The sequence below is a fragment of the Balearica regulorum genome, chromosome 7 (genome assembly GCF_011004875.1).
Source record: "Balearica regulorum gibbericeps isolate bBalReg1 chromosome 7, bBalReg1.pri, whole genome shotgun sequence".
NCBI classification, from domain to species: domain Eukaryota; kingdom Metazoa; phylum Chordata; class Aves; order Gruiformes; family Gruidae; genus Balearica; species Balearica regulorum.
The window spans coordinates 22,049,572-22,070,266 of record NC_046190.1 but is presented as its reverse complement, the minus strand read 5'-3'; the positions used below and the strand labels follow the sequence as shown (position 1 = coordinate 22,070,266).

At 45.5% G+C, this 20,695-nt stretch overlaps 1 protein-coding gene across 22 annotated transcripts in view; it reads right to left on the bottom strand.

Moving 5' to 3' along the window:
* PAX2 (paired box 2) overlaps nucleotides 1-20,695 on the bottom strand; it is a 97,926-nt gene that overhangs the window by 34,665 nt on the left and 42,566 nt on the right. For 20 of the 22 annotated variants that reach the window (XR_012836365.1, XM_075758456.1, XM_075758454.1 and 17 more), the window contains 2 exons: nucleotides 16,098-16,183; nucleotides 13,907-14,026 (listed from right to left, as the gene is read on the bottom strand). Coding sequence is in view for 21 of the 22 variants with exons in the window: in XM_075758456.1 (XP_075614571.1) it covers nucleotides 13,907-14,026; nucleotides 16,098-16,183 (206 nt within the window). In the remaining variant the exon portion in view is untranslated. The remainder of the gene's footprint in view (nucleotides 1-13,906; nucleotides 14,027-16,097; nucleotides 16,184-20,695) is intronic. The other 2 variants (XM_075758469.1, XM_075758450.1) reach the window with 1 other exon arrangement.

Below are 20,695 nucleotides of genomic sequence, written 5' to 3'. Positions count from 1 at the left end.
TTAATTTCCTGTTATGTTTTCCTGTGTTGGGGGCTTTATTAATTTAATTTTACACTGTCGAACAACAGCGAGCGCTGACACCACCACACTCGGAGGTTTTTTTTTTCTCAAGCAGTGCTTTGCCTGACATGCAAATCAACACTGCTATCAAGACCGCTAGAGACAAGGGAGGGAGCACGGAGCTGGGCTGTCCCCATCCAGCCCCATATCCCGGTTTCTGGGAGATCCCTGAGATTCCGGTGGAGCACACAGGCACCTGAGAGCTAGGGCTCAGCAGATCTGGATCAGGCCATGGACACCTCTAATGCACAATCTAGACAATATTAATAGCTCTTTAGCCTGCTGGGTTCCATTGGCTTGGTCCTCCACTAACATGCCTCTTAATACCTCCTTTCCTTCCATTTCCCTTGCTCTAGACTCACTCTTCCTTTCGTTCCACCTTTATTTTCCGCTCATACACACTTTTACCTCACAAGTCTAAGAAGGCTGTGCCTGCCGCTGAGGCAAATGCTAGTGAATCACGTTATTGGAAGCTCTTCTGAGTCAGCACTAAACCAGCGCTCAAGCAGAGTGTTTTTAGAGCTGCCATTTTTGATGTGCCATAAAACAAAGGCTCCAATCACTCAGTCATTAAAATTCCCATGGCATTTTTTGCAAGAGTGCAGACATTAACCTGGCTGTCCTGAACAAAATCCAGCCTGAGTGATTACCCACAGCATATCTTAATTCTCCTGTGGTTTCATTTGGACATGGCACAGCAAAATTTTGCTGTTGATGCTCTGTATTGCTCAACATCTGCCATGGTCCACCGGAGAGTCAGCCACATTTCAGTAGTAAATGAGATCTTCAGAATGGGAAGGTTAATAAACAATGTATTATACAGGATGGGTAATTGCAAAATGCCGTGCAATGAAAGAGCTACAGGCTTGCGATATGCTGCAATCTGCTTGGACTGTTACGATGCAAACTCTTTTTTTGAATGCTCATTCCTATAATAATTGTAAATCATTAGTAGAGTAATTTGGAATCTTTCTGCATGAAGTCATGTAAAGGCCCTTACTGATATATGAAGGATCCTGTACTGATATGTTCCTATAAGATATATGTCAGAGATATGTTCATACTGCAAGAGGTAGTCCCCAAAGAAGAGGAGGGCTGGTCACAGGTAGCAATCAGTTTCACAAACAAGAGAGGGCTGTGCAGAGAAGAGCCATAAGTATCTCTGAGTATTAGCTAGTGGGGTATTTTTTCTGATTTGCTGGGTTTTAGTAAAGTTGTCCCAAACTGTAGGATAGTTCTGATCTGCTTGGAAGGTCAGCTTCTTGTGTTCAAGGCCTACCTCATCCCACACTAGATGCCAAAAGCCAAAGCAAAAAACAACAGCTCCTTTGGGAAGCCAAGCATGGAAATGTACCTGTCCTTTATAACAGCCTTTTCTAAAGCATCTAAGAGAGGTCTAGAAGGCACTCAAGACTTGACGGACATTTCATACACAATAACTACCACATTAAGGTTTAATCAGACACACCTGTTCTGATGCAGATCCCCTAGCTTAAAACCTCTGAGCTCCCAAAAAAGGCAGAGTCAGTGAGAGAAAGAAATCCTGACCTACTCCACATCCAAATGGAAACAGTGATACTCATGACCTAACTCCTGTTCTGGCACTGTGCTCCTGTGTGTTTTCCTGTAGTTGCTGACCTATGTAGGAAGAGGACTTTTTACCTTGAACCTGATGGGATGTAAGCAGTAGGGTGTTTGGATGGATGAAGGAAAAGCAAAGGAGAAGTGTGGATCTAGGCATTATTTTTAGGGCCCTTGACAAAACTTGACATTTTAAAGGGCCGTAAAAAGGGCATGAATTGCATTTGACACCTATTCAAAGTGTCCTTTATTTTAGCTGATTGATGCATGGAAAAATCGCCTTCAAAGAATTATGGATGGAGACAGACAGAAGACAAACAGACATGTCTGCTATGTCTCAATAGATAGGTATCTGTAACTGCTTCTTTTGGGCCACCTACTGTTAACAGAGTTGTCCTCCATATGCAAGGTCTTAGAGCTTAGCCTAGCCTCTGCAAGCCAACACAAAATACTGTTGATTTCAGGTCTTGCTTGGCAGCCACAAAGGTAGATGGAGGAACTCAAATATTCCCTGGAAGGGTCTTAAAATGTACACAAACTGCATTTTTCTTTAATGCAAGTTCTTGTGGCAAAATTAAGCACACTGGCTTTTCTCTCTCTCTCCCCTCTACTCTAGTCATCCCCCTGCCCCTCATCTATCCAGCCAGGATTCTCACGGCTAATCACTTGGTGAGATCTTGTTGCTTCCCCCTGGGATCCAGTGAAACAAGGCTGGAGGATCTGATGCTATCACTTAGGGAAGCAAAGAGCTCCTGCTTTTCTTCCAAGCAGCAGCAGCCCCCATTTTGGGAGGAGGAGGAGGGGTTTCTCTCTGGCCCTGACTAAGAACAAGGTGCTTAGTGTTTTCCTTTAGCACAAGAAGACACCCCTCTATAGGAATGATTTCCATCTATGAATGGCAAGCGATGCTTAACATTACATTGACGTAGACTTGGGAGTGCAGACTTAGCCAAATTAGGAGCTAATTGGTGCACTGGGGACTGACTCTTGGGCCCCCTTGGCTGCAGGGATGTGATTGCAAAGAGAGAGAGAGAGAAAGAAAGAGAGAGCAGGAGCCGTCCTCTGCCAACGCCTCTCTAAAGGTTGGGATTCCTGAGGCCGCTGCTGTCTAGTGCTGTCAAGGTCAGCAGGTTCGGGTTCACTGAACGGTCAGGATGGTTTGAATTACTGGCACTGCCTGCCGATTCCTCCACTGATCGTGATCCGTCTTCCAGCGCTGGCTGCGGGATGCTGCTCCCCGGCCGTGTGCTGTGCACGGCGTGGGGCACAGGGAACGTCAGGCAGATGCTCTTGTTAAGAGGGTAAGTTTTTAGGAAGATTTAAGGGGCCAAGGCAATGCTGAAGAAAGGCACTACTCCATGCACTGAGCATGTGGAGACCAGGCTTCCAGAAACAGCAGTTCTGATCTGTTTTTCTTCTACCTGGAGAACTGCCCCCTGCAAGCTTCTGCCTTTCGTGAAGGTTGGGAGAATGGCTTGAACATGGCCCTATGGGGTGAAAAACCTGTTGGTGAAGATTTCTGTCCAATTCTGTATAGGTAGAATGCTTAGTCTGCAATGACTAAGGTGTATGTAAACCACACTGCTTAGGACATTTTCTCCCCAAACACAGGCAGTGTATGACCAGGCTAAAGGGCAGGGGTAGCCAGGCGTGTTCCTACAAGGTTGTCTGCAGAGAGCACCAGAAGGTGCTCAGAAAGCTGCCTGCCAGTGTGCACCCCAGCAGGCAGTCTTGGAGCCACCGTAAGGGACCTCACCAGAGCAGGTGGGGAGAAGCCGTATCTGCAGGGGTGTGAGTATGCACAGGCAGGCTGCTAGTGTCACAGACGTGTGCCTGGGGTGGCATCAGCGTGCGGCTGAGTGCCTCTGTGTGTGTGTGTGTGTGTACTGTACACATGCACTGTCCATGCATCCGTAGCAGCAGAAGTAAGCATGTGAAAAAGAGCATGGCAGGAGAGGGCAACAAAAGGGAATCAGAAGAGGACTGGGGGCCGTGTGGAAGTAGCGTCCAGCGTGTCTTTGACAAGAACATCTCCACAGGTGTCATTGACTGGCGTTCAGTGGAGCTGCACTACTGAGAAATCTGGCCCTCTCCGTCCATAAACTAAAGTGCTTATTTTTGCTTCTTACTCTGAGGTTTGTTGTGTACCTCTGCAAGTCAGTTAGGTCCTGGGTGCAGTCAGCTGCATCTGCCTATAGCTGTGTATATGTAGCTTTCATACTCACACCTCCACCTACATCTCACACATCTGCCTACCATTTCTACATATTTCTAGACCTGCAGGAAACTCAGGGTAAAGCTGAGAATGGGGTTGCAAGGGGCTGCCCATACCTGGTGCCAACACATGCAGCTTCTTGTGCAGCACTCTCAGTGCTCACCAAGACACAGAAGAGATCAGGGTTAATGTCACGCAATGTCCTGTGTAAAAGGGAAGCCCTGGTCTCCTCTAAGCTCAGCACAGGGATTCTGAGCAGGTCCTCTGTGTGGCCTGGTCCCTATGCATTAGGAAGTACATTGAGCCTACTATCACCTCTGCTCTTGACTCCTCTCCCAGTTCCCTCTTCCAATGCAGAGCAATGGTCTCTGGCAAGAAGGGTCAGGGACAGTACCCAGTATCGTGCTGGTTTACATTAATGAGATACACAGAGTGTAATCCAGCAATGGAGTCAGCTCTACAAAAGGAGGTAATAGCAGGCTGCCATGAACAGAGCAGCTCAGGTAATTGGTTTATCTATCTAGAAGCAGTAGTAGCAATCTCTGCACAGACAGAGTAGCAGTAAAGTCTCTTCCTTAAGGCTATTTCCTTTGTCTTTTCAATTGCTTGCACATCCATGTGAGATAGAGAGAGAGAGAGAGAGGAAGAGAGAGAGAGCTAGAGAGAGAGGGAGAAATGTTAATTTGTGAATTAATGGCTTTTCTCAGCGGAATTGTAAATTCAAATGTCACCTCACAGGGTGACACTACGCTGGGCTGCTGAAGAAGCAATGATAAGATCCCCCCCCATCCCCATGCCGACATATACCCATGCCCCTCCCCTCCCTGAAAGATAGCTACAGAGTGGAACATGCTACTTTTAATTTGCAATAACACCACAGCAAAGGGATGCAAGAATGACTGCTTTCCGACCCTCCCTTCCACAACAAGCCGGGCCACATCTTTCCCTTTCCACCTCTACCTCCTTCCACCCCCTCTTCAACCCCTCCCATTTTAAACTCAGTCCAAGACAACACATTATCTCAACTCCCCCCACCCCAAACTAATCAAAGGATGAGGTAAGGGAGGGCTCTTTAGAGCGGATGGCTCTGCAACCCTCTCCTCTCCTGCAATAATCAGGTGAATTAATGACCCTGAAGTTAAAGTGAGCGCTGATACTCAGGCGTTGTGCAGCGTAGGGGAGAAAGCCTTCATTGTTTTCGAGCAGGAGGCGGGCAGCAGCAAGGGAGATTCATGGATGGAGATTGAATATGCAATTTTCTTTCACCTTGCCAAGAGCTGCCCCTGGGCTGTGCCTGGCCTAAATTTTTTTTTCCTCTTGCCATCTCTGCCTTATCCGGCCCTCCCACCTCCCTTCCATTCTTTCCAGAAAATTACCTTCAAAATTGATTTCCACTTTTACAAACAAATATAATGGGAACATGAGGGGGGAAAAAAAATCTTGGGCTGTGATGAATTAGGGCTGTCAGGTGCTTCCAAGTCTCCTTTGTTTTTGTTTTACTGCCCGTTAGGTTCTTTGTTTTTCCAGCAACTGGGAATAGTGCCCCTGCCCACACAGTATAGTCCATGGCTACCGTCACAGGATATGTCCGTCACCTGATGTCATCACTGTGTTATCCCTACTCTCCATCACTGTGATGCTAACAGCGACTGCTAATGGACTGCCCCAGCCCTTCACACCAGGATGGAACTGATCTCCTCATGGAGACACTGTGTGTCCCACGCTGCCAGTGACCCGGCTCCTACAGCCACTGTACAGGTCCTTTGAGTTGCCTCAGATCTTCTTTACCCTGCTCCTCCTGTTCTCCTTTGCCTTATTCAACTGATTCTTGATGGAGGTTTCCCAGCCCTCCCTGTTCTGATAGATCAACCTGGGTCATCAGCACGTCACCTTGATCCTTGCTGTGCCTCAGTGCCTTGTCACCTGGGTTCCATAGCAGTATTGCCCTAATGTCTCATTGCCATGCCACTCAACCCCAAAACAGTGTCATCCCTATCTCCCACCGTCATGGCAGCCTGATCCACTGTTATATCAGTCTCATGTCCCGTTGCCATGTCACCAACAACCCTCTAAAAACACCATTTGACTGCACATTGCCAGCTATTCCTGATCACTTTTGTAGTTTATTCTGTCATCCGCTGCGTATTAACCTGGGATCCTCATGGATCCAGGCACCGTGCTCACTCTGACTCCCAAACTCTTTACATCCATGAAAAAACGTAACAGTCACCTCCCGGAATGCGGGCAGAACCAGTGTGCAACTCATCTAGAGTAAGCAAGAAGATCCAGAGAGAGACAGGCACCAGCAAAGCTAGGGAGCAACCTCTGCACGGGTGGACACGCGGAGCAGGCAGAGATGCTGGGAGGAGTTGTAGCTGTCTGACTGATGACTCTGACACATTAGCTGCAAAAACCCCTCCCAGGAACGAGTCAAAAAGTGAAGGGAGAAAATCTAACCACAAACTAAGTACCCATAAATAAACAGTCAGACAAGCACACATTCACAGCACTCACACAAATAAACTTAAAGAAAAGCTCTACACAGAAGTAAGACTCACAAAACGTAGCCAATAACATTTAAAGACACAAGAAGGGAAACTGGGACACAAGGAGGTACTAATGCACGTGCATGTCAATTAAATGTAATTTCTGAATAAACAACTTACAAAAATGTACATACACTAACTAAACAAAAACCTGGAACCGAAAGGAATTTCCTTAATTTCACATATACAAAATTAAATCATGTAAACAAATACAAACTATTTACATAAATAAACAACCTTCATACAGGCAAGAACAACCGACATACATATACAACATACACACAAATATATAACCCCAATGCAAATACACATCTGTACAAACTATATACAGAAGTGCACAGCACTAACAGGCTACATATTCATATCCAGGAACCACAAAGATACAGTGATACTCCAAGTATGTAACAACACATACACACAGAATATACATACAAATATACAACATTCACATATATATGCTCGAAATGTGAATACAAATACCTGGCATTCATAGAAATACATAGCACTAATGCTGAGCCGTACATGCCTAGATATCCATATGATCCACAGTATGCGTACTCCTACTAAGCAATATTATACACAGCTTAACATACACATTTTCCAGGTCTCCATAGGCATGCACAAAAATATGGGTCCAACCTGCCACTCACCCCAGTACATAAGCACAGATAAGTAGAAACCAGTAATCCTAACCCAGAAATACAAAACCCAAACAGGTGTGCATTCCTAGAGACACAAATACACGAGTAGAGACGGACACAAATACAGCTGAAGCCAGACCAGCTTGTCTTCAGATAGTACCAAACCCTGCCAAACTAAGCAGCACTATAAGCTTTAGAAGCAGAGCATTCTGTCCAAACTGCTTTCTGTGATGTAAGCTTTTAACTCTCCCTTACCTGAAGTCTTCCTGAGCAATGCGTATCCCCCCAAACCCTCAGGGTGCGTGCAGACACACACACATATACATATACTGTCTCTCTTGCTTACGGACTGACCTCCAGATTTGTGGGGCAGCAGCCCACATTTTTGACAGTGCTGTGCTTCTTATTCATTGCTGCCTTTATCCAGTTTCCCCCTCCTCTCTTTTTCCACATATACTCTCCCTTTTCTGACCATCCTCTTGCAGTTTATTTAGAGACGTGCAGGATGAGTAGCATGTGCCTTTCTCAGGTCCTCCTAAGAGTCTCACCAGCCAAAGACCCTCAGGAGGAAGAGGTGTGTGGCTGCTGAGAATAAACTCCCTCTTCAATTTACATTTTCATCTAGAATGGAAGGGAGTGTTACCTACGCTTGTGTGTATAGACCCCATGAGCTCAGATGTCCCCCGTGACAACTGCTGTTTGCAGCAATACACCATCACTGCAAGCTGATAGCCACTGGAAACTCAACCACACTGCATGAAACAACACAGTCCCAGGGAAAGTAGGAGAAAGACAGTTTCAGAGTGTGAAACACTGCAGAAACCGCTCACCCCATGTGCACAGCCACAAACTGCTGGGTGCATGCCCCACAATGGCGTGTGATGGTTGGAACATGGGGTTAGCACCTGAGACAATGTAACCACATGTGTGTCCAGTGTCATTAAGACTATTGCTGACCTGCAATAAAGCAATCATATGGAATAACGCAAACACATCAGCTGTGGTGACAAGAAATCACAGCACGAAACAATGCAGCCTGTTGTGTCACCTGCAGGGGTCCAAACACACTCTGTTGTCTTCAATAACACAACAGCTTTGGGAGAACAGAAATACATCTAATATGCTCAGAGATGAACGTACATTAGGTGCCACGATACAGTCAAGTGGAGTGACTCACACATACTCTTTGCAAACATATGTAGGCAGCATAGGAAAACTAATGTATTTCCCTACAGGACAGTTAAGGGCTAGACCTCTCTGCACTACTACAAGTACAGCACTGACAAAGCATCACCATGCTGCAGATGACAACATAAGCATGCTGTATGTCCCGAAACAACCCCAGTAAGCTGTGGAACAATATGGTCGTACTTCGTGAAAACACACAATTCTCAACGCAGCACTGCAGTGACATAGCCATATTGACTTCACTCTCACGGCCAGGTGACAGTCTGTTGTCAGTCAACGCATTACATCAGCTGCAGTAACAACTATATGAATTTCAATGACAGTACAGTACAACCTGAAGCAGAGTACCAACATTTACCACATTGAAACAACCTTACTGCATGCAATGATGCACCGGAAACAATTCACAGCTGCGTCTGAAAAGTGTAACTGCCTCAAGTGTGATGGGGCAGCATGGCAAGCAGCGATACAGTTAATCTCATCATTAGTGTCACAAACCCACAAACTATACTGATACAGTTACAACACCATGAAAACCACAGCCACACTGCCTGCAAACATATATGGATGCCACTGACAATGACACAGTCACCCAAAATACCACAAGCACATCTCCCAAATTATATCATCCTTGCTACTCTGAACAACCCTAATGGGATCATACTTGCAACGGCACACTCAGCTGCTGTGTATCTGCTCAAAAACTCAGACCTCCTTAAACACATGACACATCTCTCCTCTCTGCAAGGAGACTTAAACAATTGTCCACTTAAAGAACTGAGTTCAAAATTTTCCTCAGGACATTCGATGTCCTGGGGCAGTATCTTAAAAAAACAACTTTGAGGACTGGGACTGTTGCACATCTCCCTGCCTCACACTCCACCTGAAGGAGGCATTTCTACTTTCCCAGCAGGAAAATGAGATCATGGCCAGGTAGGAAAATCCCCAGGCTGAACACTGTCAAAACCCTGCCCTCAGTCAGAGTCCTCCCATTTGGAGTGAGGGAAGAGAAAACCACCTGTAACAAAAGCAGTGCTTCTCAGTAGAGGGTGTCGTGGTAGTAACAGTCAGAAAATTATGTGTGTAGCAGCAAAGAGAAGTGCAATGATGCTGCCCATCCTGCAGCTACATGACTAAGTGCAAATGCTCCTACTGCTAGTAGGCAACACCCTGTTCTGCATAGCTCAACCCTGTTTTGAAGAGTACGGTGAACCACCTGCACTGATACAGTTAACACTCTGTGGAAAACACCACCAGATCTGCCAAAATGTTGGTGACCCTTTACGGTCCTGCACTGACACAGCCCTGCATCGCTCACTTCAGTGTAAATCACTCTAATCATCAAAATGACAGGTGAAGAAAGGAAAGGAGGAACTTCTGCCTTCTCAGGTTTGCTCCCCCATCTCCACTGGGGATTTCTTTACTGCAAACAGCCTGAGTATTATTGCCATTTACAGTAGCAATCACCCCGTCCCCTCCTCTCCCACAAACCTACTGCTGATATTAGCACTGATCATACTAACAAGCCTGTGGGTTTTATTACTACTGATACTAATAATACTGGACACATTACGTCTGCTCCCGCCAATAACAGGCTGCAGATATGATCCCTGCTAATGCTAATAATACTGAGGGATATTATCTCTGCCATTGTCGGCACTGCAGATATTATTGCCAGTAATGCTGTCAAATACTACAGATACTGTCAGGGACCAAGATTAATAACGCTGAAATTGTTACAGCACCAGCCTCACTGGAACACGAATCCCAAATGAGAATTTGGGTCTATAAAGGAAGTCTGTCTGTGGCCTGCTATGGAGAGAAAGAACTGTGTTTAGTACAAGTGGTTTTGTAAAGATCCCAAAAGTTTCACCCAGCTGGAGATGCTGTGGTATGCAGGGACGAATTTGAAATACTGTTTTCATATTATCTAATTATCTGTTTATCTATCCATCTATCTGTCCTTCCCTTTCTCCTTATCTCTCCCTTTTTCTTTTTATACAGTGCTCAAGACTACAGTATGAGTGATACTCATTTTTTGTTAGTGCCTCAAGGTCACCCCAATTCTCATCCTTTTAGCTCTCAATCAGTGGGTTATGGAACAACAAAAATATTTGCATATTATTTTTCTTCTTTATCCTTCTGTACTTTTTAATGCCGCTCCTTAGTCTGACAATGACTCTGCTGAGCTTGGCCTGCCATCACAGCATTAGGTACAACATTAGGATTGTGAAGAGCCAGGAATTCCTGTTTCCAGCTGCAGCTTGATACCCCAAGACTCTCAGTGCTCTTGGGAAAGTCATTACACGCTGCAGGGCCACTTCTGCCTCTGGAAGATGGTGGGTGTAAGTGGTGGGGAACGTGAGAGGGAAATTACAGCAATGCTGGCTGTGTCCATAGACTGCAAGAAATGGCACACTGTGCTACACCAGTGGTGTTAAACTCTTTTAGTCAGATCATTTTAAAAATTGCAGGAGACCAACTCTCTACTTTGTCTAATCTATCACTGAAGTCAGAGGTTTCACAATCACTGGTCAAAAACTGAAACAAAAGGAATACAGGGTCTTAGCAGGGCAAATACTGACCATCCTTCCTAGGCGCTCACCTGAAGAAGAGACACTGTTTTGAGGAAAAACCTGTGATCTGACAGTTCCTTGTTGTGACTAGTAGACACTCAGAGCTACCTCCGTGCTAGCTCTCTCAGTGCCATAGTCTTCCCAGGACACCCTTGCAGTTAAAACCAGCACATTTGGTAGGCTGGGATTTCCCCTCTTCCCTCTAACTCCCTGTGAGGGACACACCTGGCTGTCAGCGTCCATCGCTGAGCCCACCTCATGCATCTGTCTGGCTCCTTCTGTCCAACATAGGAGTTCTGCTACATCATCTTGACACATAATTATCTTTCCTCTTCTTAATCATCTGTGCTACTGTCTAATGTAGGCACCAGCTGCAGCAAGGAGGACCTGGGGGAGGGGGTGTGCTCAGACAGAGGCTCCTCTGTCTTTCTCCCACCCTGTTCCGCCCAGCCATCACAGAGGTTGCTAACAAGGTTTTCAGAACCGGGGATTCAGGAGCAGCTTGATACTTCCCCACTTTCTGCTGAACTGCATTCCTCACAGAGGAATCCTTGCAGCAAAGCTGGTCCAAAAGAGTGGAAAGAAAGAGAGAGCAGTGTTGCTTCTTCTGCCTCCTTTAGGGAAGAGCCACCCCCAAAATGCTGGAAAAGTAGATGTGCATTGGGAGCTCATAAGGGCTTTTCAACATGAGAATAAACCCTGCAGTTAAGAAACTGCAACAAAATAGTGCTCAGAATCTCTAGGAAATGCCAAGAAGGTGTATACATCCAACATGAGCATGAAAGAAATACCTGCACTGGATTTCTTGCCTGGCTTTCCTAATCCCCATCTCAGCTAGGAACAATCACAGCCCTCAGAGCTACAGGGGAGTGAGTGCAGGAGTGAGTGCAGGTCACTGGATGTGCAAAACCTCCTCTTGGACCCTTCTAGCCTTAGGACCCAAGCCTGCAAAGTGACGATGTCTTTCATCATTTCTTAAGGGCAGTGTGAGCCCAGATAACTCTTGGCTAGGGGTGTCCAGCAGCTGGCAGGGGGTCCCATGCAAGGTTTCTCTGGGACAGGAGTGCAACCTCTCCCTGCAGCAGCTATCTGGGATGGCAGGATGAAGGCTGTTCTCTAAGGCAGTTGCAGCTGTGTGTCATGTAACTGCCACCTAAAACTCTGAGAGCTAAAGACTAGCAACATCTCCAGAATTGTCTGGTACCTTTTTGATTCCTAGTGGGATATGTGGGCTCTTGGCCAACAGCAGGGAGTTGCAGAGTGTTGCTTGCCCTTCATAAATCAAATCTGGTATGAGTTAAGGACAGACATAGAGAGTTGTTCTTATTGTCAATATATCATTGTGAAGTGTCACAGTCTTAGATGGCTGCTTGGTTGTTTCTGTGTTTAATTGTACTGCTCAAAAAAAAGCTCAGGTTCTAAGGCTGGAAGTGACTGTGTGGCTGCATCTAAAGTGGGATGATCTTTCCAGGTATTTGGAAAGAATAGCTGCTAAAGCCGGATTGAACTGCTTCATTTCAAAATGAGGTATGGAGGCACCATGTTGAAGAGCTGGTGATCACCACGCTGGACTGTATGAGAGCAGGCGTTCACAAAACCCCCAAATAACTGCCAAGAGATTTGCACAACCATTAGAGAAACTTGTCACTCAGTTTGAAATGTCACTATTTCCTGTATATGCAATGATGGGAAACGCTGGAGGGGTTTGCAATGTTTGCAGTCTTTTATTCCTGACATTTTTTGACTTTGAGGCATTGACTCAGCCCTTCCATTGCTACACGTTTCTCTTAGCTGGGCCCTACTGCCATCTAGCTGGGAAATGGATCTTCCTCTGGGGCCTGATCCAATTTCCAATGACATCAGCAAAAATCTTCCTGTTTGCTTTAATAGAGTTGGTTTGGGTCCTTGCCTCTAGTTTTACTTTGTATATAGGGAGAAAGGGGTCACAATGACTGCCTTTTTTTCTTGGGATTATTGTTTTTATTTGGATCAAAAACTTACAGATGTGAACCTCACCAGAACCAATGCTGAGAAAATTACTAGCAAAGTTCCAAAATGCAGCATCTCTCTCAGGAGACCTTTCTCTTTGCACCACGTATCACAGAGAACCCTCATGTTCTCTTGCACCACACAGCCTTGGGGTTACAGCATACACAGCAGACTGAGCCACCCATACTGCTAAGAGGTTCCCCCCATGCAACAGGCAATAGCAGAAACCAACATACTGAAGGCAAGGCTGAACCGAACAAACTGATCAGGCACTACTTTTAGAAAAGTTCACCTCCTGGCCCTCAATTTTTGAATGCATCAAATTAAAAGAGCAACATTTAAGAAAAAAAGTTTACAAAGCCACCATAAGAGCACCAAGACCTGAGCCGCCCCTCCTGACTCAGTCTATCTAGACCTAAGGCTCCAGCTTTTGGCTCATTTCAGGATTCACTTTGCCCTGAGTCCTTCCCAGCAGGTAGGAAGGAAAAGCAGATAGCTTAATCCTAATTCCTTAGAGCCCTAGTGAAAGGCTTAGATAATAACCTTAGGGCCACAGCACTCAGAAGACCTCCTGTTCTGCTTTCAGACTGTTGCAAGCATGGCAGTTCTGCTGTGGTAGATGCTACCCATTGAAAACTGGGCCCTTACGATCACCAGCTAATGTAGCTCAGGGCACATCACCGGGCAGGAACTTGTGTGCAAGGGGAATGAAAGATAACTCCCACATTGCTGGTGCTTCTCTGAGATGGCATTTTGTTTGAAAACGAGTGAGTCGGGGAAACCATGTTTACCCGCAGTTCAAAGTCCGGGCACCTGCTGGCACCTGGGGAGTTCAGTTCCAGCCGTTTCCAGCAGTGAATGAACTTGGGATCAGCTCCAGCAATGGAGACGACTTTCTGCCTGCCGAGCAGATGTCTGGAGACGCAGCCTGTCATGAAAGGGCCTCGGAAGAAGAGCATTCCAAGCCAGCAGGGCAGTGGCGGGGAACTGGTCTCTGTTGCTAAAACTGATCTAGCCCCTGGAGCAGCTGCAAACCTTGGCCTGAAATTGGAGCCTGTACATGGGGACAAAGAATATAAAAGGGAGGATGAGCTTCACCCCTCCCCCTACCTTCATCACGTTTCCTCTTCTCGCCATTCGACCGAGGAATCCCCAGGATCCCGTTAATGGAGTAAGAGCCCACTGGATCATTGGAGGCACTGGAGACGGGAGGGGATGCCGTGCTGGGCACTGGACAAAAGGAAAAGGGAAAAAGGGCCATGAGGAGAGCAGCACAGCACTCGGGGATCCCCCAGGTGAAAGCTATGCATGCCACCAGTCTCATAGGAAAGCCTGAGCACTGAGCAGACTTCCAGCCCCTCACGCTGAAGGACTCATACTTGCTCTACTGCTGATGTTGCTGCATCCCAGCTTTGCCAGTCCACTCCTATACCATAGCTCCGCAGCCTTCCAGTACAGGGCCATTAATAACAAGCAAGTGTATTCCACCAACAAGCTAAACCTTGTTATTATATCCCAGTTTAGAACAGGCTTCCCAGTGCATGCCATGGTAACTGAGTGCAATGCTGCATAGGCCACATTCTCTAGTCACCTGCTAACCCATCCGTATTTTGCCAGATTGTTTCCTCTCAGCATTTTTCCACCAGAAGTGCAAATGTTCTGTCTTAGCCAGACCAGCCTCTTATGTGTCCACCCAAAACACTCATTGAAAAACTACCTTCTTAGCATAGGTTAGAAGCGCTTCAGTGTTGGGCCAATAAATTAAATTCCCTACTAGAACAAATGGTGAGTTGGTGACACATACTCCAACCCAGATTAATAAAAATGTAGTGTCTTCCTTTTGCACTGACCAATGTCAACAGGCAGACTTCTGCTGCTAAGGGCTGTCCAAGATTGGTCATGAGTTTCCAGTACATCAGAAATGACAAGTCATTCAGATTAGAAATTAACACTTCATGATAATCAGGGCTTCAGAGTATAGAACAAGTAGAGCTATGCATCCAGTAGTCATGCCCATTATGTCTCAGCATGTCCCAGTAATGGGGAGAATATCCCAGTTCTCTTATAGGCCACTACCCATCATTAGGTTCATAAAACACTGACCTGAAGCAATCAATACCTCCAACACAAGCCTTCCAGGATGGAGCAGAACCTGTCACCACTATCCAATGTAGACCCACACTTCCCAGTACATCCCAGAGCTATGACAGACTCCAGCAGCAGCGTTCACAATCACTATCGCTATCCCAGCTCAGCTAGACATTGCGCTACTTTTCCAAGAAGGAATAATATCTACCAACTCCATCTGTTGTGGTCAGTGATTCCCAGTCCAGTGAGCAAGTCCAGATGAAAAGGCCATCCAGAAACGCTCTTCCATACTGGCCCGTTAATTCCATTGTGCTCCTGAACACAGTTTGTGTACAGGATTATATCTGCCAGCTCTGTCCCATGTAGACCAGCACTTTCCAGTAAATCCTTGTGTAGCGGCTGACTCTCAGTAACCAACAGTACCTAAGACAGGGTCTTAGGGCACGAATAAGCCACTGTGTTTCACAGTATCCCAGAATACTGCATGTTTTTTCCTGCTCTGAATTGTTACTGGATAAAGCTATGCTAGCAACAGCAGACCATACAGCCCAGAGAGACATCAGTGAAAAGTACCTCATCACACATCTAGCACAGTACCTTTGAACACAACAGACTAGGAGACATTTGGTCGCTTTATTACAGCCTCCATCTTCTGCTCATCTCGATAAACCCATCTCCCCCAGCAGAAAATGCATTTTCTCAGTGAAATACACCTATGGTATACCTGACTGCAGAGCTAGAACAATGAAGAACTCAGTTGTGAGGCGTCGGGAATATCTTTACCCTGGTCTGTGTATTACTAGCTCTAAGAAATGGACCAGTTCCAGCAAAGGGAGAGAAGAGAAATTGGGAGAAAGAGGGGAAAAGAGAGTCAGAGTAAGAAGGAGACAAAAGGTGAAGACGGGTGCTTAGACAGGATAGTGGTAAATATTTTTCTCTAGGGAGGCGAAGGAAAGAGCATGAACATGAAATGGATGTTAAGGCAGAATCACTTTGGGCAAAAAACATGGTTTTCTGCCATGATTCCCTTCTCTGCAATGCAACAAGGGAAACGAAGAACAGAAACCTCTGATTTGCATTGAGGCTTCTTTCCCCCCTCCACCTCCTCCCTTTTGCTCTGCTTAGCATCTGCTCGTCAGACTTTGTTCCCTCAACTAAGCTTCATCCTGATGTCCACTTGTCCTGTCACCACCCTTTGTGCCAGTCTTCTTACCGATAGTATGTCCTGGTGCAGTCACACCTGTCCCGCTCCCGTCTGGCGTTGGGTGAAAAGGTTGCTGAACTTTGGTTCTGATGATCCTGGAAAAGAGCAAAATACATTCAGAACTCAACTGCAACTTCTCTGTGCCTTTGCATACCTGCAATCCAGCTGTCAGAACCTGAAGTCTGAACTCTGGGTACAGCAGAGTGGCCTCATTTGCCTTCTTGTGATCCTGATTCTACTGCTTTAATGGTCCAGTTCCCAGAGAACTGTCCTTGCCCTGCTCTGACATCTTCTCCTCAAACTTCGCTATTCACTGCATAACTGTGGTGCTCAATGAATGAGCTAGGATCTTCTATGTGTTAGCAACTGTATTATCATTTATGAACTGATCTGCCAGCATGACCACAAAGAAGTCTTTGCAGCTAATTGAGCCACTGCTGGATTTAATTTTGTTGTGTACCTAAAAAATACCTTTCTGGCACAGAACTGAGTGCTTTGAACTGATGGAAGGCTTGCCCAAAGCCCTTGCCCTTCATAAATAAGAAGGTGGGAGCAGAAGGCATCTGTAGGAAGTGCTGATGGGATATAGATCACCAGGAAAAAGAAGCTCCAGCAAAGAAGGCAAAAATTGGTGTTTATCAGGTGGTGAATGAACACAGCATGGGAATGCAAAATGATGTCTCAAAGAATGCCACAAAGCTCATATGCAGCTCAGAATGAAAATAAACTGAACGTAATTGTCAGTGCTCCGTTTCTTGTTACGTGAAATCTTTCACCTCCAGGTTGCTGGTTTAAATCCAGCTGAGGTCTGTGGTGAAAGAAAATCACTAGCACCTCGTACCTGCCTGGCAGGGTCCCTGCCTGCCTGGCAGATGTTGGGTATCTGTGACTCAGGAATGACTGCTTCACCAAGGAACTCAGCAAATAAGCCATGACCTGAGGAGGCCATGGAGACCAAATTCCTTTCTGAGATTAAAACGAGCCTCTCCAATTAGAGTGAAGGCTGCAGATGCTCTTCAGCCTGAGTTTCTGGAACTCTCAGCCCTGCATTATATTAGCTTCAACTTCTCCCCAGAAATCTCTCCAGAAAGTGAAAGCAAATAACACATTCTCCCTGCCCACCCAAGAGCTTCCCTTAAAGATGCGTTCTAAAGAATAAGCTGGTAAAACTTCAAAGAGCAAATGTGTGGCTAGTGAGCGGTATGGCATGGATAGAGATAGGCAGAGACGTTGAGAGGGCATTTTTGAAAAAGCACAACTCCTGAGAGTGAAACCTTCTTAGGAAAAGAAAGGTATTTCAGAGCATATCACTCAGCATGTTAGGAAACTCCAATACACACATGATGAAGCCTGGGCAGTAGCTGGAGCGACAGAGAGGCTGCCTGGGATGTAGCTGGAGACAGGGAATGTCAAGGTTCTAGCTGGGGATGGAGCTCCAGATCCTCATCCCATATAGGTCAGCAGTACCAGGGCCCTAATCTATCGGTGCTGAGGACTTACACAGAAGGTGTATGAGGGCCTCAGGGCCAGATTCTGAGGTCATGCTGATTTGTACTAGCTGAGGAGCTGATCTGAGAAGTCTGTGCTAGGGCAAATAATATAACTTTTTTCTTCTTTTCTGTTTTTTTCTTTTCTTTTCTCTTCCCTCACATTCCCCCTAAAACCCCCTGAAGTGCCACTCTGGTTGTGTGAGTTTATTGATTTCCCCCAGCCCAGAGAAACAGAAAGAGGGGATGGGGTGCAGGCAAAGGGATGGAAATAGAAAGCTATAAATTATTTGTGACAGGAAAGCAATAGTGCCAGAGTGCTGAGCACAAGTCCCGTGTCACTATTAGATTCCTTTTAGCCTGATGACACTGTAAAAGAGGTTAAGTGTCTGATGGAATCGTACACCTTGGGGGCAGGGGCAGTCCAGGAGCAGAACAAGCCACAGAGAGCGGGTATATCAATTCTCCAGGCCAATAATATTCCCCTCATTGATCGCAACACAAAGTTCAAAAATCTCATTATAGCCAGGCAGACCTGGAACTTTTTAAAAATCAATAGAGTGATATAATGTATGTATACTTTGTATAAATGTATCTATCCATCCATCCATCTGTCTATCCAAAATCTGCCTGAGGGTGTCTAAGTTAACCTACACATTATACTGTGTTATGTTCTATTGTAGTGTAGCATAGTGAATGGATTAGAAGATTTCCCCTGCAGCCCTAGATGACATATTACAAAACGTCCTGTTAGCACTGAGGTGACATCAGACGGTTCCATTCCTACTGAGATATGACATCAGATTCGCCATTTGTACTGGGAGGTGGCATCAGACAGCTCAGCTTCTACTGAGGGGAACCATAAGATGAGCTTAATTATACTGAGAGGGCCAATCAGGCTGTGCTGAATCATGCTGCATGAAAATTGCAAAGTTTTGAAAATCCATTTAGAGTAAAAACAGCCTGTGAAATGATAGGGGTATAAAATGCCTGTCCATAATGTTTCAAAACCCCAGGCAGGGGACAAAGAGGAAGGTTCAATTTCCTTCCCCATTCAGTTCATGGTCTCTCAGCTGAGAATGCCAGTTAGTGCCAGTTGTGACTGTGTTTACTGAGATGTGTCCATTAGGGACTGGAATGAGACTCACCAGCTCATTTCACCCAGTAGCCGTCAGCTGGTAATGATTTTCGGTCACTACCAACCAGGGCCAGATTTCAGCTAGTGACCCAGAGGTGAAAGGCTCTGTTCAAAAACGTTCCCTTCCTAAGAATGAAACTGGTTTTATGTCAAGAAAAAGTATCTGGAAACAATGAGCAAAGGGGAGCTGTTCTGGTTGCGCAACGTCCGGTGGCTTGGGTCAAATAATTCTTGGCATGAAATGCACAGTGAATCTAATGAGGTCTCAGGTAGAAGGTATTTCCTATGGCTAAGAGGCAGGTCATGAAGAGGCTCTCCCCAGCACTGCTCCTTTGCCCTATGGTCACACTGAACTCTAGTGTTGTAAGGAAAGAGGAGAAATTTCAGGACCCTAACACTACGTACAGAATACAGCAGTGCATCCCTCTGGGTCCATTCATTTAGGGACAGTGATAAACAGCAGGCTAGCTAGGCATCACTGCTGCTGCTTTAAGAGACTTCAAGTGAGTCTGTCCTACACGAGGCCACCTAATGAAACAGCAGATGAAAGATGAACAGAGCTGACCTGGTCCTGTAGCAACAGATGCAGCATAATAATGCTGTCTTTTAACTTCAGGATTGCTGAAAGCTTCTCACCCTTACTGGAGACTGAAATACGCACTAAGCCAGCTCTGCTGCCTCAAACCTAGGATTTCTGGATTACTGCTGTGTAAGAGGGAGGCAAAACTTTTGATCGCCTCTTGCTGCCTTTGATGGCTTGTTCTTGCCTCTAGACACTGGAGAAAGACAAGCCTTTTTGCAGAACACTTCCTCAGCCCTTCCCAAAAGCAGCAGGGACACAAATCCTGGCACACCAGTTCGCTGTGCTGATTTCTTGAAGTAAATGCCGATATTTTCAAACGTCTTTCTTTTCTCCAAAGGAAATTCAGACTAAATTCATCCCTGCTCTAATTCCACACAGTCAGTGACTCCAATAACAGCATTTGTTTTTAATTAGGGGCATAAACTGGTACTTACTCTAAAGACCCATTTTTCATTTTCCAGTGGGAGGTTTTTGCGCAAGTTGTTCACTTTGAGTTTCGGAGAATATACACAGATTTAATACATAACCTAAAGTTTCAGCAACAGGACATTTATAGATCTTTGATTGCAGTAAAGCAACTGAACTTCATTTCACAATCTGAATTTAATATGTGATATTATCTTAAGTAATGGCATATAATGTCATTACAGTACGTAGTATCATACTGTGAATTATACATCCATTCCTGGAATTCATGAGTTACCACAGTTGGCTTGTAGTACCTCTTTCTAGAGTTAATACTGCATACTGCTCCAGCTGAAACCAACTGCCTGTTTCCAAATGCCTTTGACTTTCTTAAATGTTCAGCATTAGATCATGAATTCCCAATGTTTGAATTCTATTTCGTTATTTTCAGCAGTTTCAGTGCAATTCCTTTTGCTGATTCTGAATACAGAAATCATCTCTCCTAATATGACAGTTGTAACAAGCTCTAATCAAATTTGGTCAAGAATGTAGAAAGAAATACTAGAAGTTAAAATTAGCTGAGCCATAATCCTTTCTGAGAAGTAGAACTTTCTTTCATTCTTTGTAATAAGCAAGTAAAAAATCACTCCTAAACCTGTCCAGAAATCATTTACTAAAAGAATGACAGAGCATAGGAAACATCCCTCACTTCTCTGACATTTCTATCCAAACTGTCTTATAGCCTGCCATGCTCTGTGGTTTCTCCTCTCTTACTATTGCTGGCAGAGTCTTTAGACAGTATCTTAAATAAAAAATTATTCTAGAGCTGATCAGAGGGAGATGAGGTAGGTCTGAACCGTCTGGAGTCCCAATCTGGCAATTCTTTTAATCCTGGAAGAACAGAGTGAAGTTGCACCGAGAGAAAAAGTGGTGTGTCCTGCTGCCCCAAGGAGACCCTGACAGATTTCAGAAACACTGGTATCCTCACTTTGAT